This window comes from Hesperophylax consimilis, chromosome 4, assembly GCF_061612785.1.
Source record: "Hesperophylax consimilis isolate HC1 chromosome 4, BYU_Hcon_1.0, whole genome shotgun sequence".
In the NCBI taxonomy this organism is placed as follows: Eukaryota; Metazoa; Arthropoda; class Insecta; order Trichoptera; family Limnephilidae; genus Hesperophylax; species Hesperophylax consimilis.
This window is the reverse complement of record NC_142839.1, coordinates 39122195-39143920: the sequence shown is the minus strand read 5'-3', so window position 1 is coordinate 39143920 and position 21726 is coordinate 39122195. Positions and strand designations below refer to the sequence as shown.

At 33.5% G+C, this 21726-nt stretch overlaps 1 protein-coding gene across 1 annotated transcript; it reads left to right on the top strand.

Annotated features, from left to right (window-relative positions):
- The first annotated feature begins 1035 nt into the window (after positions 1-1035).
- On the top strand, positions 1036-20247 carry Wdfy2 (WD repeat and FYVE domain containing 2). The gene is made up of 8 exons (XM_089630944.1): positions 1036-1220; positions 1431-1611; positions 1782-1948; positions 3463-3576; positions 6162-6287; positions 7470-7666; positions 8755-8896; positions 16762-20247. Exons 1-8 carry the CDS (start codon positions 1060-1062, stop codon positions 16910-16912), a joined length of 1239 nt encoding a protein of 412 aa, XP_089487070.1. The 5' UTR covers positions 1036-1059; the 3' UTR covers positions 16913-20247.
- The last annotated feature ends 1479 nt before the right edge of the window (positions 20248-21726 follow it).

Here is a 21726-nt window from a genome sequence, read left to right as displayed (position 1 = left end):
AATACAATTTTGAGATCTTTCAGATTAAAGTGACGTATGTTATCAATGTTCGGTATTAGGTATATAGGGCAACATTAAAATTCCAGCGCCAAAATAAATTTCACTGACCGCCGTGGCCGCCACATAGGTCGTTTTTATTTTTTATTTTTACAATAAGCATTTAATTATAATATCAATGCAATAAAGTATATCATGTCGTTGAGTTATCTGAATTATATCCACGATGTTGTAGAAGTGTTCCCAATTCTAGAGTTTTGAAATGTTTTGTAGAAGTATTTCACGATTTTATTAATTTGATCAGAGGCTTCGGAGAATTGGATTAACACTACTCTTACTTATTTCTGCAATCCCTTATTCCCCTTTCTTACGCAGTGTTATTCAATTGAGAAACGTTTCGTTAATAGTACACAGTACAAATACAAACACATTGTCGGTACCTACCTTAAAATCAAAATATATATTTTTTAGAATCTATTAATATTGTATGCCCATCTTATTTATGGGGATATGCATAATACAAAAAAAAATGTATGAACAACTATTTATTAACACAACAAATAATGAAAAAAGGTTTACCTACATAGTAATATATTAGTATTTAGTAATGTCTCCACCATTAGCCATAGACCTAAAAAGCCCGAGACTAGGGACAAAGTAGCGCGTAATGAACTATTATTATTTTATTTTGTGTAGTTAATGCAGTTATATCGGTTTATGAATTTTGTTGAGTATTTGATAAGACAAGGAATGGGATATGTCATTAAAAAAATTAAGTAGATTTGGCATTTCCATACATCTTCCCCCTCACCCTACCGCCTCAAATTGTTGTCGAATTGCTGCGTCCAGGGCTTTTTAAGTCCATGCCATCAGCTAATCATTATTCTGATTCAAGCCAAGAGTTGCATTTTCCCCCAGTCTCCCGCACCCACCATAAAATAATTCCATTTTCCAAACATGAGAGGGACCTTTTATCTTTTCATTATATTGCATTCAATCTTTTGGCAACACCGGGGTATTGTCAAATATACTTTTTATCTGAGCAGTTTAATTTCTAGAAACATGGCTGCCGAAATAAAACCAGCTCCTCGTACTGTCAGTGATAGGTTTTCTACAGGGAAAAAACCTGCTCTATTAAGCAAATTAGAAGGTTGTAACGATGATATTAACGGAGCAGTAATTATTCCTGGCGAAGACGGCGTGATCAGCGTCTGCGATGACAAGTAAATATAGTATTTATTATTTGTGTTTGACAGATGACAATTGCACAAAAGTGTTGTCGTTGCGTCTTATCACAATAATTCGTTTGAACCCCGCCCGCTTTTATATTTGGCACCGCATTTGCTATTGTTGACATTTGAGAAAATACGTTTTTAGCCAATCTTTTGTGTATAATTCGACAACGCAATAAATAATTAAATTAACATTTTCAGAACTATTCGAGTATGGCTGAAACGGGATTCTGGGCAATACTGGCCCAGTATTTGTCAATACATGCCTTCCGGGTGTACTTCGATGTTCTACACGCCAGAAACACGTCAACTGTTTATAGGACAAGAGAATGGAACAGTTTCTGAATTCACACTGGAAACTGATTGCAATAGAATCAACCCGGTAATTTTCATAATAGTAATAATATTATGCTTTGTCATTCATTGACTCACCCTTGCCCGTGTTTACATTTCATTTCGAATACTCTATCTTCTCAAACAATAATCCATAGCTATGGATAATTACAGAATTTTTTTTACCAATATTTATGACTAATGGTAATTTTTTTTTAGGTAAAAGAATACTTGGCGCACACATCTCGCGTGACCGGGGTAATGTTTTCCATTGGTTGCGAGTGGGTTTTGTCAGTTGGTCGTGACAAGCTTTTCTCCTACCATTGCAATGAAACCGGCAGACGGCTTGGAGGATACACATTCGAAGCCTGGTGTACAGCATTGCAGTATCCTTTATAAATTTAGTTTAAAATTACTTTTATTTAGTAGAACTAAATATTTTCCTAAATTCCTGACGCTAATTCTCTTACATTAATTTAATTTTTTTATTATTTATTAACACTTTTCAACTATAAACATTGGTATAAAATTGGTGGTATTATTGTTCAAAATATAAGTTGGTGTTACTTTGATAAGGTAAACAAGTATTATAGTGAAAATATAGGTACCTACCCACATACATTTGCATTTCCTTGATAAGCGGCTTGGCATTATGCAAATTAAATATGTAATAGTTTGATAAGATTGGTATTTTATTTAAATTTGTGAATGTGGGACCGAATACTTTTTAATAATGATACGGAAAGAAAAAGAGTAAATAATGGCTAACTTACAGTGTGACCATTTTTTATTTGCAATTAGCGTTAAACAAATAAATTGTTAGAGATTCTGCACAAAGGCAATTACAGGCATGCTAATAGGTAACTTGAAAGTAAAGGTCACTTCTCTCTTCTGTTGACTGAATAAATTAAATAATATTGCATAATTGTGATACAAGCCCAGTACACTTATTGAGTATTAGATATTCTTTTCATTTCTTGTAAGATTATATTTACATAGAGCTTACTTGTTGCTTAATTTCTTCTAAAGGCCATATATGTATTATGACATATGTATGCATTTTTAGGAGCCTAATAAAAAAATAAGGTTTTTATTTTATTTAGGCCAGACAGAATGGACAATCTCCAAAAGGATATCAGAACACTTTCGAGCATGTAAACTCGGCCACCCTGACAAATCGGCAATTGACGAGCATTTAATTGCAACTGGCCACCATTTTGGATTTGTTCCTGATGTCCTGGGAAAACCCAAAACACAGAGCACGCCTAATTATGGAGGCGATTGAAATTCATAAAAATCTCACTAATATTAATAAAGACGATGGGGCTAAGCTCAATAGTTCTTGGTATCCAGTAATTGACAGCTAAACCAAAACTAAACGCAGAAAAACATTTAAAATTATACTGTAATATCAAATGTTGGCCACACAGTATCACATCTACATACATAAGCACACTCTTCAACATAATCTTTGCACATCTCCCCTGATGATGAACACTGTAATGCTGTCCGAAACGTTGGCTAAAGAAGGAGGTAAAGCAACACTGCATAATTCCCAAAAATAAATTACTATAAAGGTTTTTATTTATTTATCATGGTTTGTTACAATGGCTGCAAAACAATTTTTTGTGAGGTTCGTTAAACACATTAATCAACATCGCATTATCTGGGACAGTGCTCACAAAAAAAAAGATGGGAAAGTCAAAAAAATGCTTCACCAGCGGAAAAAAACTCGGCATGCTTTTTAAGCTGTCAATGTCAGGTACTGTTGGTTATTGTTACTTCGTTTGCTTTCCCCGTAACTTGAGTCTCTTCACGATACTATTCAGTTGCTTTCTTTTCCCTTTAGAACTGTGCTTATTTTTAATACATGTGTAGTTTCTTTAACTATCGGTATCAGATTTGATTCCCAGTCAAAGCTCGCTTTCATTGGAGACTACAGCGGACAGATTAGTATGTTGAAATTGGACAACAATGGAGCAAGCCTTGTCACAACTCTAAAGGGACACAGTGGGTATGTTCAACTTTTCATTATTACAAATATCATGTGTATTTCAGAATAACACTTCTAATTCATTTTCTTTTATTGACTGAGCGGAGTGAAGTTCTGTTTTAACACGACAGTTTTGCATTTCGTCTGTAAATTTGTTTGTACATCCCGTTTCCTTTCGAAAATGGTGGCCTTAATGGTTTCGTAAAGATTCGTTTTTCAAATGTGAAATTGTCGTGTTTATTTGGACTTTTTTATTCACATTTTTTAATATTATAGTGCTTACAAATTTATCATAATCAACAATATCAGCATAGCTTAACTGTACATATACAGTATTACTTATAAAGATTACCTAATACACCGCTGCAGTGATGGTTTATCTATACGGTGAAGAGGGACTTGTACTGCTCGGATTAAAATCTTTACTCATAATTCATGCAAGATTTTTTTAGACTAGCTACACTTTGTTCCAATCTTTAAAAGCATGGTCATTTTCGCGTTTCGTTGCTAATTTCACGTTTCTTCAGATGACATTTGCGATTTCATTGACCCTGTCTGTTTTGAATTGCTTCGAAATTTGGCCAATTCGATTATGCGTTCCGTATTTGCTTGGGTAAATCGATATCTCGATTTAAAATATTCCTCTGATAGTGCCGCAAATGGGTATTACTGCTTTTTAAAATTTTAACTGCGCAACTGATTGATATTTGTCCAATCAACCAGATTGTTAATAAAGTCCGCGATCTCCGCCTTAATACGATCGTAATATGTCCCTAATTCTGGGGGTCCCAAAATCTGTCAGCCACCAATACTGCGGTATTACGGCCGGTATACGCAGTAAGCATGCGCGAGATTATGAGTAACGTTTTCCACTAACCTATTCTTATCCCTCTGTATTATCTATTATGAGTTAACCAGTAGCAACATTTTTTAAATTAAAAAGAGTTTAGTATAATATCATAGCGAATGTAGTTAACATACTTTTTCAAATTTTAAACTAATTACTTCTCGTAGCAAATGGCCCCAAATTCAAGACATATTTTTTTGTTTCCATGTAGCCGATAATGTAGGACGTTGTGACTCATTGTCAACAAACTATGTTGTCAGCATTATAAATCTGTGATGTCAACATTTAACATTGTTTATTTTCTCACTTATTAATGGAACATTTTCTTCAAATGGCACTGTGCCATGATATTAAACACTTTCACAAGCATTAAGTTAACAATTTAATCCAACTTTATTGGTACTTTACTTTAATTCATTGATTTTATTGCCATGACTCATTGATTTCACCGCAATGACTCTAGTGGTTCAATAGAAACATCAATTTCATCAAATCAAATCAAATCTAATACAATGTTAGCTGATTGATCTAATTTTTTTGTTTTGTTAGGTAAGTGCATGTAGGTTGCTGACACATTATGTAGATTAGGCGTTATCTTATCAGAAATTATTTGATTTGTATATTATAATATATAGGTGTCCAACAATTTACATGCAACATGATTAATTTGTTGGTAGGTGATTACTTATTTCATAGATTTTTAAAATATTTTCAATTAAAGGAGGACACATTATTATTACTTTAAAATTTCTTTCGTCCTTCCTTCCTTTTCCTGTCTACACAGTAATGCCAGGGGAACTATATTTATCGAACACGTAACATTCTAAGGTGGGCTAAGGGAGGGGATGAAGGAAATGATTCGCTATTGCAGATTGCAGGTCTTAATGATTCATTATGAGGAATGGCTGTTCGGCGTTTTTCATACAAAATTTAAATTTGGATTGCAAGGCAAAAATTCCCAACCAAACTGAATACATATTAATTTTTTTTAATCAAAAGGTATAGCGTATATCTATTATGTATATATGCTACTTTATTTATTTGTGTTTTAAATTATGAAATATAGGCAGTGATGTATTATACTAGATTAGCCCTGTCTAGTTAAATTCATTTTAAAAATAACGCCACGTAGCGTACGTCACAAATATGGAGATGAACTTAATAACCCAACTCTGTTTAAAATCCTTGCACAAGCGTTCAAACTCGTAAGCGAAATCACGGAGAATTTGTTGTCAGAGGTGTTGTAATATGGACATAATTCAAATTTAAATATTTGGAACTGGGTTATTTTTTTGATTGGAAAAATGAACTTGCCCAGCATAGCTGAGAAGCAAAGTAGCTTACTCTAGACCAACAAAAGGTAAAACGCAATGCACAGTGCCCATTTCGCATTGCGACACAATGCGTGGGCCTTTTCATAAATGTGCACGTGAACCAAACCAAAATTGTGTTGGGGTTATTTTTAAATGAATATGCCGTGTCTAGTTTAATTTAGTCTATGTATATAGGCCATTAAAGAATTCTATTATGCATGATTTTAGAGGCACACACAATACATTGTACATTGGATGTAGTCAAGATTGTGATTGTGGTCCCCGAACAGGGTCAAGAACTGTAAGAGAGGTGTGTTAAGGATGCACCTGGCCACTATCTGCGTGGTGTGCCAGATCGGGAGAGGCTGATTTGGAGAGACCCTCTGTCCTCTCCAACTGGTCGGTTGAGTATATTTGTACAACCTGGTGGACTTATTTATTTGCAGTTCCGTGAGAGCGCTGACGTGGGCCCCCCTGCCGCAGCTGCTGTTCAGTGGCTCCTTCGACCAGTCTGTCATTGTGTGGGACATCGGCGAGCAGCGGGGCACGGCCTATGAGCTCCAGGGGCACAGGTAATCTACCTTAACCTCCATCAGTCATATACTATCACTCGCAATGCCAGTTAGGTCACTGGCAAAATGGAAGGCCGGAGAAGCAGAGCTTGTTCTCCATGGTGTGCAAGACCGTGAGGCAAGAAGGAGCCTCGTTTCATCAAGACTCTTGAAGTGGGGTTATGATTCTCAGCAATGAGGCAACAACTAAAGAAGAAGAATGCCGCTTGTTAAATACTCTACAGGATTATTAAATAAATTAATTTGACATGGTAGCAAAATACATAGTTCTATAGCATCCATAGTAGTATTAGTGTCGAACTTTTGTTGTCTTCAAATTATTTAAATTAGATTACATATAAATCTTTAAGAATGATGAAGATAATCTATAAGTACTGTAAAATGTGGTGACTTTATCAATTTTTAACTTTGTAACTAAAAACTTTTTTATAAACATATTTTGTCAGAAAATTTTTAGCCATGTTTATTGTCATCATTGCACAATATTTTGAAACTAGTGAAATATGCACATTTATAAAAAGCTTTATATACGCTTATTACAAAGTTACGCCAATCTCAAAATAATATGTAAAAAAATAAATACGAGTGTTCAAGTGGTTATATCAATAGACACTAATAAAAATAACACAACACTATTATAATCGTTGAGGTATTTATAAAATGTACAATTAATTTCACACTTAGTTTAGAAGCATTATTGCATCCACGTTGGGAAGGGAGAATTATTATAGATTATATCCGGTGTGATCAAAGTCGACATATAATCACAAATGTCACCCCACATTATGGTAATCTTTTTTGCTTATTAATCTTTTTATCTAATAGCATTCTTGCTGGCCATTCCACAAATCTCATATTTAAAACATTCTCCAGTTGCTGCCATCGCAAATCAAAATACACAAGCACATAATGTTGAAAATTCGTAATATTAAATTTTGAAGTTGTTAATCCTTATTTTTGTGACTGAAATGAAATTTTTTTCAAGATTTTAGGTAATTAACATTACGTCTGTCGAGGCCAATACCTTTCTCCCTTGTCCTGTGTTGCTAATATCTAGACAATAGCGGAATTTCATTATTACAACATTTCTAGAGTTATTTCTACGTTTCTCTCTTTCCTGCCACCCTGGTTATATAGAATACCTGTGAATAATTAGATGTGGCGGGCGGGTGTGTGTTGCAGCAACAAGGTGACGGGGCTGTGCTACGCGGGCGGCAGTCGGCGGCTACTGTCGGCGGGAGCGGATGGTGCAGTGGGCTGCTGGGACATGTCGGAGCCGCGCCGCGAGACACCCACCTGGCAGGAGGCTGACCTGTGCCACCTCTGCCACAAGCCCTTCTTCTGGAATCTGCGTGCCATGATGGACCAGAGGCAGCTTGGTATGTGTACTTTTAGCATTACCGTTAATGATTATTATTATTTATTAAAATGGAGGCTCTTTACAGAGAGTACCCTCAGGCCATGAGCCCATTGTGCTATCTATCATTTCACCTCATTCCCCGTGACAGTCCCTGTTTTATCGTGTGTAGATCCTGTCTTGGTAAGGGTTTTTCCATCGGAAGTCCCCTTTTGTTTTGGTTCCCTGAATGCCCCATGAGAGAAGAGTCTAATGAGGTAGTCTCCAATCCTCCTTGGTTCCCCAAATACCGATAGTTTTTTTGTTTGAATGGTCCAATTTTGGTCCCGCAAGTATCTAGGAAAATGGATGGTCCTCCTCGGCAGAGTCCCAAGTGCTGGGGTAAGGTCTAAATACTCCCAAGATGTAACCTTGTATCTGAGAGGCACCGTTCGTGACACAGTTCCCCAGTGACATTTAGCCTGAGAATGGTTCACATCTTGGCATGGGATGGCTATTGCAGGTTGTGTTTCCACTTTCTGAACACTCCACATTCTCTATGTTGTATGATTAATGATACATTAATACCAATATATTGGAAAAAATAACCTAAAACACGAACCATCTAACACCTCCCTATCATCATCGCAGCCTTGCATCCCATGGTAGGATTTGACCTCCTTCACAAATGCTCCAGGCCTCAGTCTTTCCCGTTCTGCTCCAATCCTCTTCCACAAAGTTTATCTACCCTTTTCCCCAACCTGCTTCTGGTTTGCTTTTACTGGGGCACTTACCCATTAATCAAAAATACTAATTTTGGTTGTCTCCTGCATAACTCTTATTCAAGCGTCATTTTCTTAATTTGAACCAATTGTGTGAAGAATTCAGATATGGATAAAGTACCTAACCATATATTTATAATATAATATTCTTAACAAAAAAACATTATTCTGTGATTTTTCATGGATCAGTAATCATTTTTAATATTTCAATACATAATTTTATATTTTATTCATATTATTGTTAACTGGAGACTGTTTTAAAAGTCTCCTGCCCGTCTGTAATGAAGATGTATAGTTCCTTGTTATTAGTGTGATCTGACGCAACAACCCTTTCCATGTGTCTGTGCAGGTCTCCGGCAGCACCACTGTCGCTGGTGCGGCGTGGCGGTGTGCGATGCCTGTTCCCCCGGCCGCCTGCCGCTGCCCGTCATGGGCTTCGAGTTCCCCCAGCGCATCTGTAACGCCTGCTACGTCACACTCAAGGACGAACCGTGAGTATCTATTCAACACAACACCACATACAAACATCTAAAGTATTCTATCTAACCATTAACCTCTAGGGTATTCTGAGATTTTGTCGTCATGTTACTTTAAATGATCTGTCAGATATTTATGATTTATTTAGCAATATTCCTGGTTGACATTAATTTTCCAATAGATTCGCTGTTTTTTAGTGTCCAAAATTAATACTGTTTTAAAAGCAGATGACTCTTTCAGATTTTAATGTTACAAATGGACTTATCCACCCGAGCGATTGATTGTATTAGTATCATTCCTCAACATATTAATATGGAAACATATGAACTGCTTGCTGTGGTTTAAGGCCAATGAATCCACCTATATTTCGCCGCCTATCCCATATTTTTAGGTTTAATATATTTGATCGCTCAAAAAGTTTTTGTAAACTTGCCATAATAATATTTCTGCCATGAAGTAAAAACATGTTTAGTTACGACAATAAAAGATAAATAAGTGCTGTAGTCATTTTACCCCTAGGAGACATGTAAAAGTTTTTGCAAACTTGCCATAATAATATTTCTGCCATGAAGTAAAAACATGTTTAGTTATGACAATAAAAGATAAATAAGTGTTGTAGTCATTTTACCCCTAGGAGACATGTAAAAGTTTTTGCAAACTTGCAATAATAATATTTCTGCCGTGAAGTAAAGACATGTTTAGTTACGACAATAAAAGATAAATAAGTGTTGTAGTCATTTCACCCCTAGGAGACATGTAAAAGTTTTTGCAAACTTGCCATAATAATATTTCTGCCATGAAGTAAAAACATGTTTAGTTATGACAATAAAAGATAAATAAGTGTTGTAGTCATTTTACCCCTAGGAGACATGTAAAAGTTTTTTGAACTTGCCATAATAATATTTCTGCCGTGAAGTAAAGACATGCTTAGTTACGACAATAAAAGATAAATAAGTGGTGTAGTCATTTCACCCCTAGGAGACATAAAATTTTGCAAATTTCTTAAATCCAAATTTAATATTGAAAAATAAATTTTAAATAATAGACACACTTCTACAAAATTATCTTTTTTACTTTGGATGTTTCATGGACAGTAATGAAATGCATTCAAAACGTTTAAAACCTTGCTCTACACACTGCACACTGCAGTGCATCTCGAGACAGTCATAATATCACTGGACTGCAAATGTAGCCAGCCGCATAATAGGGGTTAAACACAATAGCATTTGTGATTAGAGCTAGTCATAAAACTGCGCTGATAAAGAAAACAACTGCTGCTAACATATATCATATAATGTATGTATAGAATTGCTAAATAAACATTAATAGTTTTATTTATATATTAACACATTGTCGTCGGGACACGGCATTTGCCGTTTTTGGCGGACTGTCGGTCAACTGCGGAACACGGCAAATGCCGTTTTTGTCGACTGTCGGTTTTTGGCGGGAATCGGCACTATACGGGTTTGTTATCAGCGTGAAATAAAACACCTTGAAGGGTAATTTGCTACCTGGGTGCTAAGCGACAGTCTGTCGATGTTATTTGAGATGCCTTGTCCGGATTGGCTAGTGTGCCGCTTGTAAAGGCGTCGCCAGAAATCTACAGTTTTTATGCGATCTCAATCTCCAGTTTAGTTTGAGTCATTTCACGTATTGGACTATTTTTCATACCGCTCGCACTGTTTTGTTTACTGTTTGCTATTTTATTATTTGAATATATGAGTCGTATAGTTCCTATCTACGATAAGTCCACTTTCGTGAAATGTTGGCAAATTGATATTTTTTAATTAAAAGGTTTTTTAAATAAAAACGAGAGAATTATTTATTAGGTGGGCTTTGTTGTCAAACTACGGATGTAAATAATAAGATAAAACCATGAATTTCTTAATAGTTAAGGAGTAATTACGCAAATAATGATGGACTTATCGGCATTTGAAAGTAACTGTCAAATTAATCGTATATAGGAACTCACCAGCCTGTGACTTATCGGTGTTCATTTCTCAACACCGTTGACATGTGAATGACAAGTATAGGGCCAACAAAAAATTTGATTTAACCTTTTCACCGCGATCAAATGTACCGAAAATTACACTCATACGCGGTACTCACTTTGAAAATCAAAACCTACCACTTTAAACAGCTATAAATCTCTTATTTTTTGACAGATTTATGATTTGCTTATCTTAAAAGCTTTATTAATGCTCTTGAAGTTTTTTGAAACACATAAATAAACACTAAACCACAGGATACAGATATAATATTATAAACAGTGACCCATCACAAGAAATCCACAAGAACTGTCGCCATACGCATGCACACTGCTTTATTGTTTATAGTAATTACTTACCCGGTCTGATGGGATTTGGACCACTGCGCCGATATCATCAAGACAGAATTATTTTTATTATTATATCTACTAACAAAAAAAGTTTTAATAAAAAGTTAACACTAGGAGAAATATTTATAACTTTTGTTTTTCGTGGTAGTTTCTAAAACATGGCCACACACACAATGTCACATCACACTCTGGGCATTTATACTGGGACATTTTCCTTTTTTTAGAAATGGCGCACACTCGGCAGGCTCTGTGAAGTTTTTGAGAATTATTTCCCTTTATTGGGTGGGGCATATGTTTTGCTAATGCCTCAGCAACAATTATCGTATTACGGCTAATTGGAAATCTGCTAAACTGACATTTTTATTTGTAATTGATTTAAAAGCTATATGAGAGTTCAATAAATATAGACCAATAATATGGAAGGCCACTTTTTATACCACTTAATTGTTTTTCGCAGGCAATTAATACTACTTAACATCAAGTCCACTTTGTCAACAGAACCCATGCACTTATTATAGTCTAGAACGCACTTGGGTTTCATAATTGGTTGACGAGTTTTCCAATCAACTTTTCCCGTCATGTCCATGGAGTCGTCATGTAAGGTTGTTAGCATGTGAACTTCTCTTTTATCGCACCACTTTAAAGCCAACAGAGGTCCACCATGCTGTGCTTTCATTTCACCCTTTTTAAGTTTATTAAATTTTGCCATGTCTTTTCGTGTCTTCCGCACCGTACCACATGCAATTATCAATTAAAAGATTATGTCCTTTATTTAAATAATCTTGAAGTCGTGTCGTTACTACAGCCCCCGAAACCCCGAGACATTCAGAGTCAGTTATGTCAGTCGCTTCGCCACAATAAATAATGAAGTCTAATATAAAACCCGTCTTCACGTCACACAATACAAACATTTTAATTCCAAACCGGTGACGTTTGGATAGTATATATTGTTTGAAAATTAAACGCCCTTTGAAAACAATTATGCTCTCATGGATGCGTAAATTTTCATAAGGTAAGTATTTTTGAACAATTTTCGGGTATGGTCAGTTAGGATTTTAATTTTGTAAAGTCGGTCACCAGGAATTTGAGTGTCGGGGTTTGAGAAGTGTAACATTCGCAATATAATTTCGTAACGATCCTAGCGAGCAATGGGTCAGTGGACCAGTGTTCTTCGATAGTAAGATGTCGGTTTCTAGTCATTAACATTAACAGTGCAAAAAAATGTACATTTCTTCGACAGATGTGTCAACCCATTAACGAAGTCTGGATTTTTGGGAAGGTTCTTATTTTGATATGAGGGCTTTTTAATGTCGATTAGTTTCAATCACAATTTTTGTCACTATTTCTTTGTTCAAGAAGTATTCAAAAAAGTCAATTTCCGATGAATTACAGGAAATTAAAGTGGCTGGATCAAAACCTGACACAAAATCATCAAATTCATGAACTATTGGAATAAATGGACCAGAGGTCCAAGAAGAAAAGCAGTCTGCATTTACGGTATAGTCTAAGTTAGGTGTACGAGAGTCATGATCTTGGCTTGTCCCGGGGGCGTTTATTTCACTGTCACTAACTTCTTCAGTAATTGGTATATCTTGATCATCTTCACTTATTTCTAAATCAGAGTCAATGTCCAAAAATGTTTCATAAATTTCGTCTTCCGTAAGACTGCGGCTTGCCATTTTTAAGGGAGTTCAATTTTGATAAATAAACGGTAAGCCTATAAATATAGACAGATATATTACAATTTAGGTTGTCCACTAAATTTAGAAATAAAATCACAAAAGAAAGTCAATCAAAAAGTCTTGAGTAAAATAACTATTTTTAAAACACGTCACTTCACTTCATTTCACAAACAAACTAATGTACCACAGAAAAATAAAATACTTAAAAAGATTCGCAAAATAGAAAGCGGTCATTATTTTACATCGACGCATAAGTCCATCAAAGCAGATTGGATCACCTAAGAAATACTATGGATGACACAACGGTTCAGCGGCGCGACATTCAAATGACTGAATGAAGATTTAACGAATCATGGCCTTCACAATGTTTTATGTAAACAATTTAATATATTTTAACCAGCAAACGCAAGATGTCAGTAAGATAAAGGATTGAACTATTTTTTGGTTCAGTTATCTGCTAAATTCGTCGCGTATTTACGTAGTATACAGCCGCTAAAGTCAAACGCATGATATGATGCGCGTAGCGCTGGGGGCACAAATTATTTTCGCATGAATTGATGCGCGTAGCGGCGAAAAAGTTAAAGGAAACGAAAATATTTAATAATTTTTTTTTAATAAAAGTTAGTTAAGAAAAGTGCATAGAAGAAAAATAAAATAAAATACAAATGTAGGTACTTACGTAATTTTTTTTTTCGATTTTTTTTTTCATATCTTTTTACAAAAAAATCCGATGGATTTATTTATTGATACATTACTCTACAGTACTTTACATTTCAATTCAGCAACGTTGGCCTCACTGGGTTGTTCACCCGTGCTGAGGCCCCCATTTTAAAATATACGAGTTTATACATTTAAACAAAAAACAACATTAAAATAAAGATAAATTTACATCAAAAATAAAGATTAGAAATCAAAATCCAATTCTCACACCAAAATAAAAACATTAGAAGAGAATGGAAATCGGCATTTACAATGATCTATGTGCTTGTGCGTGCCGATTAGAATATGTGTTTACAAAAAGAAAACCTAAAAATGTTTTTTTAATTTTTTTCCTAAAAAATAAACAAAATATTTTTTGTACTCTAAACAAAAGTAAACAATTATTGCAATATTTAAGAATTAAACAAAACCAATTTATAGAACGAAACATAATGTTATTATTAAAAAGTAAATGCAGATATTTTATGATTACAATTTTTCTGTATTTATCACAAAATATTCAAAAACTATTGTGCTAATCAACTAAATTATAGAACAAAACACAACAATATTATAAAAAAGGAAATGCAAATATTTTGTGATTACAATTTTTCTGTATTTATCACAATAAATTCAAAAGCTATTGTGCGAATAAACTAAATTATAGAACAATATGTATTATTAAAATGATTAAAGAAATGTAGCAATTTTATGATGATAGTATTTTTTTTTGTATTCATCTCGATAAATTCAAAAACAGATATTTTCAATTATTAATTCTTAATAAAAACTCGTGGTTTTACAAAACAAGTGTATTATTTTTATTAAAAAACTTTGGTTAATTTGCCAATAATATTATGTACCTTACTTATTACAAGAAATAAACAAATAAAATAAAAAAAATTGTTAATTTGTTAATAGTATTGTGTACCTTACTTATTATTAGAAATAATAATAAAAAAACTGTAATAAAAATTAAACTTGAAAACAATAAATACAAACTTTAAAATTATTAAAAACAACTGAGCGAAGTTTTGGGATCACCCAGTAATGACCGACTCTCAATGAATGATTCCACTCAAAATAGGAGATTTTTAAGGACCTATTATGGCTATCAACGTGTTTTTTCCAAGATTCCTTGATGATGACTCGCTTTCTAGATGTATTACCCGCCACTTGAACAACATTTGTGGTTAGATCGGACATTATTTAGTTGTAAAAACGTATAAAAAGGCAGACACTTTTACAAAACACCACACCAACAACTGCTTCAGCGGCCATGTTAGAATTTGAAAAATGCTTCCCCCCCATTGGTTGCCTGGACGAAATCTTTCTCGCTCATTGGCTGCCTGCACGAGCGGTGGACTTATCGACTTTTGGAACATACTGCTCTGTGGATTTATCGTTGTTTGGAACTCATTGCGATTTTTAAATCCACTTTTCGTAGGATTTTACGGCCGTTTTGAACTCATTGATATTTGATTAGTGTGCTAAAGAGCCGCTAGAGTAAAACTGCATCATTAGTTCATTTTCGGAAAATAGTGGACTTATCGTAGATAGGAACTATACGACTCATATTAGCATTGTATAGGACTTTATCCCTACAAAAATGTCTTTACAAGCCAATGATACATGCACTTATGGTGTGTGATGGATTATCAAAATATGAAGTGTACTGATTTTTGAAAGAATAAATACTATCATTCATAAGTGGAATGGGCTCTTCAATTAGGCGAGGCAACCAACTCTTTTTTGAGAAGAAGCAATTAAAATGAGTTATTCAGTGTTCGCCTTCGGCCTTAGGCGACACTGTTCAATATTTACGCGATCAGATTTCACACATCCAGAGATTGTAAAATTGCGGGCATGGCAAATATATATTATTATTTATTATATAACTATATGATATAAAAAAACATGTTATCTTTTACATGGAATTTTCAAATATTGAATATTGAATGCTATTTACTGAATTAATATAAGGTTTTTATATTCAGCTTTGAAATGTGGTGAAATTATGATGTAATCAAAGCAATTATAATTTATTTTTGATGATCAAATGTCATATACGATTTCTTTGAAAATTTCAATTGAAAATATTATTTGGTTTAGAAATTGTATCAATTTTAAGAAAGCGATATATTTTTGCGCTAATTGCGAAAAACACCCGCTATAGGCTAGAGTCTATTGTTTGAAGCTCCCGACTACAATGTGTTAATTTCGGAAAATCGACAGTTTATATTTTATCAGTTAGTTACATATGTAGTATAGCCAAAATAAAACCAATTATAGATTTCCTCCTTGTGACTTTACCTCCAATACAAAAACATAAAAAATAGTGAAATTAAAGAGACATAAAATTGATTGTGAAAATAAATAAATTATGAAGCTAATTCTGGTTAAATTGAAGATGTCATATGAAGAGAAGATAAAATAACATTTATTATGTTCATTACAGAATTATATAGGGTGTCCAGGGTGTAAAGTGAAGTATAGGAATTTCGAAAAAAGTTTTTTTTTTTTTTTACTTCTACCATCATGTAGAATCACCTCCCGTAGTTGGTGCATTTTACCCTCGGACACCCTGTAAAAACAACAATGCCAAAAACTCGCTCATGATAATAATAAATCAGAAAACATATACTTATACTCAGTTTTATTGAGATTTTTGGGTATTGTGCCATTTTCCGCATTCGCCTTAAGCCAGAATTTCAGACAGCCATGCAGTGTCCATCATCAGAGCAGACGTGTAGATTGTGGTGAAAATTGGTTTTATTAATGTAGAAAAATGATATTGTCAATACTGCCGTCATAAGCAAAGAGGTAGCTGGGAATTTGAACTGATATGCTTTTTAGGTTGATAAAGATCAGAATGTGACTATTGCAAATTCCTAGCTGCTTTTTAGCTTATGGCGGCAGAATATTTTCATATAAAGTACTGTTTGCATGTGTTCAGAAAACGTACAAAACCATTTAATGGAAAATATGTCTGAAGAGTTGGCTACGTCTATAGCCAGCGAAATTATATTATGTACAAATGCAAATCTTTAGACCAAAGATTAATCCAATTTTTGCCTTTTCGATTTTTGTGATGATTTTTCAGAATCAAATAATTAAATAGAAGGTGATTACAATATTGAAGACTTCTGTCTTATTGCAGACGAGAATCCCTGGCCTCCTTCCACGACGTGAAGCACAGCGTGGTGCAGATGCACCTGGACGAGTCCACCGGCCGCCTGTGCACCACCGGACACGACCGCGTTATCAAACTGTGGGACATCTCCCCGCTGCTCACTCCCGCCCCCAACTAACTGTGTCCCCACACCTTTGGGAAGCTTTCTTTTAACCCCTAGAAGATCAAACTAACCACCGTAGAACGCCTGCATATTTTTTTAATCATTTTTAATCCTAACGAAGCATTATATAATTTTTTTAATGAATTTTTCATCTTATATAAAAGAAATCTCCTGAAGTGATTTAAGATATTCACTGCAAATAGTCTAATTTTTTTTGATTTTTTGTTTGTTTTTGAGCCATGTTGCTCTTTCTTCTCCTTTGACCAGCCTTTCTGTGTCCATTATCAGTCAACTTTACTGTGGGGATGAAACCACAATAGCCCAAGCAATCTCTTGTTGCTGTGAATTGTAGACTTTGGGAGTTTTTTTCATTTTACTATTGAATTTGGACATAATTATTTTTTGAGATTTTAATGTACTGTGATGATTACTTTTCAAGAACAATTTGATTAATGTGTCATGAAATTTCTTGTATTTCCTTTTATGTTTAGTTTCTTGATCTGAAGTAATTGTCTAAAGAAATATTTTAAAACTGAAAAGGTACATTATAAGGCTGAGGCCAAACGAGCTTAATTTCGTGAAACGCGTAATTACACGATTGGGTCGGCAGTCAACTCATTTTGCGTCGCCGTTTGGCACAAACCGGACTTCTATATGAAACCGAATGCACTGTAAATTACGCGACACAACTCACAAAATTACGCTCGTTTGGCCTTAGCCTAATACTGAAAGTTTGTCCTGCTTTCTCAGAATTTATATTAAATCTTTGATATGGGTTTATATTCTGTTTGGTATTTTCTTTCCTCAGTGAATGGCTCAACGACTGATATATTCCTAATATTGGTTAGGGCTGCTTTATGGCAACTTTCATGTTTGTTCAATAATATATCTTGTAACATACATATTATGTATTGTAGTTTAGGCTAAGTAGTTTTAAAGTGTTCAATGCTACTTTTATTTCACGAAGGATGCAATTGGGTTAGCAAGACAAGTTCTTCAAACACAATATGTAAGGATAATACATTGTAAAGGAAAAGTTTTGCATTAGTTTTAAGTGTAATTATAAATATTAGATAGAGAAATCAAAATTGACTATTGTTTTGAACACTGGTTAAAAAAATATATTGATGAATCGCCGGGTAATTACAACAACTAGGTAACTCTCATTCGCGTTTTGAGTTACACACAAACACCGCCATCTTTATTAATACAGGACATGCTGTTGTAGAAAATGAACTGACAGTTAAAGAGACCTGTTTTTAGATTTTTGCAATGGGTTTAACCAAAACCTCCTAGATCACAAGGCCGGGACACTTATTCAAAGTAGCCTCCTAACTTGTATGGGATTTTACAAAAAATTTTATATAATTTTTTTTTTCAATTTATTCTTCTTTATTGAAACCTGAAAATGTTTTGGTGAGTTAAAAAAAAAAGATTCAGTGTCCCGGCCTTGTTATCTAGGAGGTTTTGGTTTAACAGGGTTTGTTATTAATCCCTGCTATTAACCTATACTAAATTTACCACCATATCCGGTGCAAACGTTCGAAAGCAGATGTTTAACTATCGGTTCTTTTTCTACAGCACGGCCTGTGTTAGTAAAAGATGGCGGTGACACAAACCGTACCTTTATTTCAAGATGTCATAATATGTGTTGCGGCATACACGAGCGAGGAAATAATGTTGATTTATGCTGACATTGATGCATATTTGGGAGTTACCTAGTTGTACATAGTAATTACCCCTCGAAATATTCATATTTTCTTTATTAGGTATTAAAAAGGTTTATTAATTATAATTTAAGTGCTACATATAACTATAATTTTACTTTTTCTGTAAAATAGTACGAGAGTTTGGTTCGTATAAGTCGTGTAATTTGAAAGGCAGCAATCTGATGTTACGTCATATTTTCGGCAGACCAATAAAACCTCAGAATACTTGAATAAAATCACATAAATGTACTGCTTTTTGTGAAATAGGTTTGTTTATTTCTGGTTCGTTTAAAGGATTTAAAAAATATATATAGTGAAACTCGCATAAGAAGTTCCCACTTAAGAAGTTTCACGCTCAAGAAGTTTTGTTTTCAGTCCCTTGAAATTCCATACAAACAAACTGCAAAAAAATCAATAAATGAAGATATAATATGTCTCGACGCCATCTAGTGGGTGATTCAGCACTAACAAAGCCTTTCCTATAAAAATAAAGTTGGTTATTTTCAGGTGAAAAAATGTAATAAGCAATAATTGTTGAATGAAAAATACTAGTACATTTTGAATTATTTGGCGGGTTCGGAATAAGCCGTCGTAGCTTTATTGGTAGAGCAGCTGACAGGCAATCAGAAGAATGCGTGTTTAATTCCCGTCAGCGGCATTTATTTTATCTTTTTCAATTTGTATGGGTATTTCAGGCAAGTTTTTGGTTTGGAATTCTAATACAGATATGTTGCCACATTCTTAACTCATTTTTCTCAAAAATGTCAGATTGCCGCCTTTGAAATTATACGACACATATGTATTAATAATGCCGTAAATCGCTGGAGAGTGATACATACAACCAAAATAATATACTTCCAACTGACTGTTTTCTCATTGCAAGTGTGTAGTTTAATTAAAATGATGTAAAAAATGTATAAGGAATTTCGCTCCTCCTGCAAACATTGAAATTACATAAATTCTATCGTTTTACTAGTCAATGATTTCTTTAGGCAAACAACAGCTTTGTAGAAAACCAAAAAAAATGTTGTATGGTACTGAGTTTAAATAGTTTATATAAAAATATGCATTTTCTGATTATATTGTGACTTTAACAGTAAAACTGTGAACAGATTGGGACTTTTTTCAAAATAAGATTTGTTTTGTTATTTCATAAAAACAAAATTATCGATGTGGCATTCCAAATTATATTTAACAATTTCAGCTTTATAAATAACAGTATAATATTCTTGTTTTAAGTTTTAAGAACAGCGAATACCCGTGACTCCATTTCCAAGGTTTAAAAGTAACAAATACTTCTGGATATAAAATTATTAGAAAGAGTTTTCTGCATTATTTTATTTAGTTGTCGTTGTAGATACAAATAGCGTTTGCAACACAATATGTGATAGTGTGTATTTAAGCTTATTATTTAATCATTTCATTTAGGTATTTCATAATATATTTTATTTATATCTCGGTTTCATAAGTTAAACCACTTAATAGAATTCATAGGCTTTCAAGAGGGAAATCCCAAAATTGATTTCCGAGTAAACCAAAATACTGTTTTTGGAACATTTTATTTATTTCATAATATGTATATTGTAACTTTTGTTTTCTGCATTAAAAATATTAAATATTCTTTAACACCTTTAAACACAATTATTTAAAACATTTTTTCTTTCTTTTCCTCTTGTCCACACTTCCCGAGAAAATAACCTACACAGTATGTGCCTTTATATTATTTTGTCCTTATAAAATTGACAATAATTATTAATTATTCTCTCTTAATGTTTAATTTTTTTTCAAACCATAAATAAATATTAAGCATGGAATTGAAAAACTACTAATTAAAATAATTGAGCAGAACGTCAATTATCCAAACATTGCAGTTTTCAATGTTGTAAAATCTCTTTCATAAGTAAAGTTATCTACTTTTTCTGTTGTTTTTTGCCTTTCCTAAATAATACATTTTTTCAAGAAGCTTTTGCTAAATGGATGTTTCGGTTAATTGACATTTGGATAATCGTCATTCTTCCATAATAAATTATTGACTTTATGAAAACCTTTTTTCATTTCTAATAAAATCTAAAATCTTTGGAACGCCGAGGTCCTGCGACCTAATACCTCCATAGTGTGCTGAGGATGAAAATCCCACCAGCAAAATGTATTACGTAATGTCAGATACACGGGGATAGTGGATACATAGGCGTTCAACGGGTCAAATTTATAGATATTTCGGCCATCAAGTGGTTAAACATAAAATTGAAATATATTCTTTACAGTACTGAAAGCTACAAAATATGAATGTAACTATTTTTATTGTAAGTCACAAAATTTTTTTATAATTTCATAAAATATGTTTTTATCATATTTACTTAATTTGGATGTATATTATGACATTTTTCTGGTGACCGGGTATCTCCTCAAAATGACAATTCAACACACCTACAAAAAGTGATATAAAGTCATTCAAAGTGATGAAACAAAAACTATGTTACATAGAAAAACTATTAAACCTAGTTTTTGTTTCATCAATTTGAATGACTCTATATTATTTTCTAAAGGTGTGTTGAATTTTCATTTTGATGAAATATCAAGGAACCCTTTTTTCTGTACTTTTTGATTTTATGTACAGATTTTGGTTGGTATTTTTAATTGTCACAAAAATATTAATTGCTTTGTAGGAAAGAATTCTGGAGATAACTTTTTCTGTTTTTTTTTTTTGATGCCTAAGGACGGGTTTTTTTCACAGAATTTGGACAATTCATCAAATTTCAAAGTTAAAATTCAAGTTCAATTCAAGTTCTGTTATTATTTCATCATGGGCCAGTTGTTTCACAGTACTTGGATTTTTATTGTATTTTTTTACTGAAAATCTCTTTTCTTTTGATTTTATTTATTAATAATTTTCATTTTTCTAACAATTTTTTACTAGAGTGCATACATAACAACGAATATATAAAAATAAGATTAAATTATTAAATATTTTTGAAGTGATCATCTTTACTTTCTTTTAGAGCATTTTCTTTTACAACATATTTTCCGCACCGCAAACCCTTGGTGCAATAGATGTTGTGTACTATCTATATTATTTTGTAAAGGATTATTTTGGATATTGTATGTGTATAAGTCTATAAA

What these genes read in the sequence shown, in the direction of transcription:
- Wdfy2 (XM_089630944.1), top strand. Translation starts at nt 1,060, where the DNA reads ATGGCTGCCGAAATAAAACCAGCTCCTCGTACTGTCAGTGATAGGTTT. An exon ending in ACTCTAAAGGGACACAGTGG is followed by an intron (nt 3,577 to 6,161) that starts GTATGTTCAACT and finishes ATTTATTTGCAG; the next exon opens with TTCCGTGAGAGCGCTGACGT. An exon ending in TATGAGCTCCAGGGGCACAG is followed by an intron (nt 6,288 to 7,469) that starts GTAATCTACCTT and finishes TGTGTGTTGCAG; the next exon opens with CAACAAGGTGACGGGGCTGT.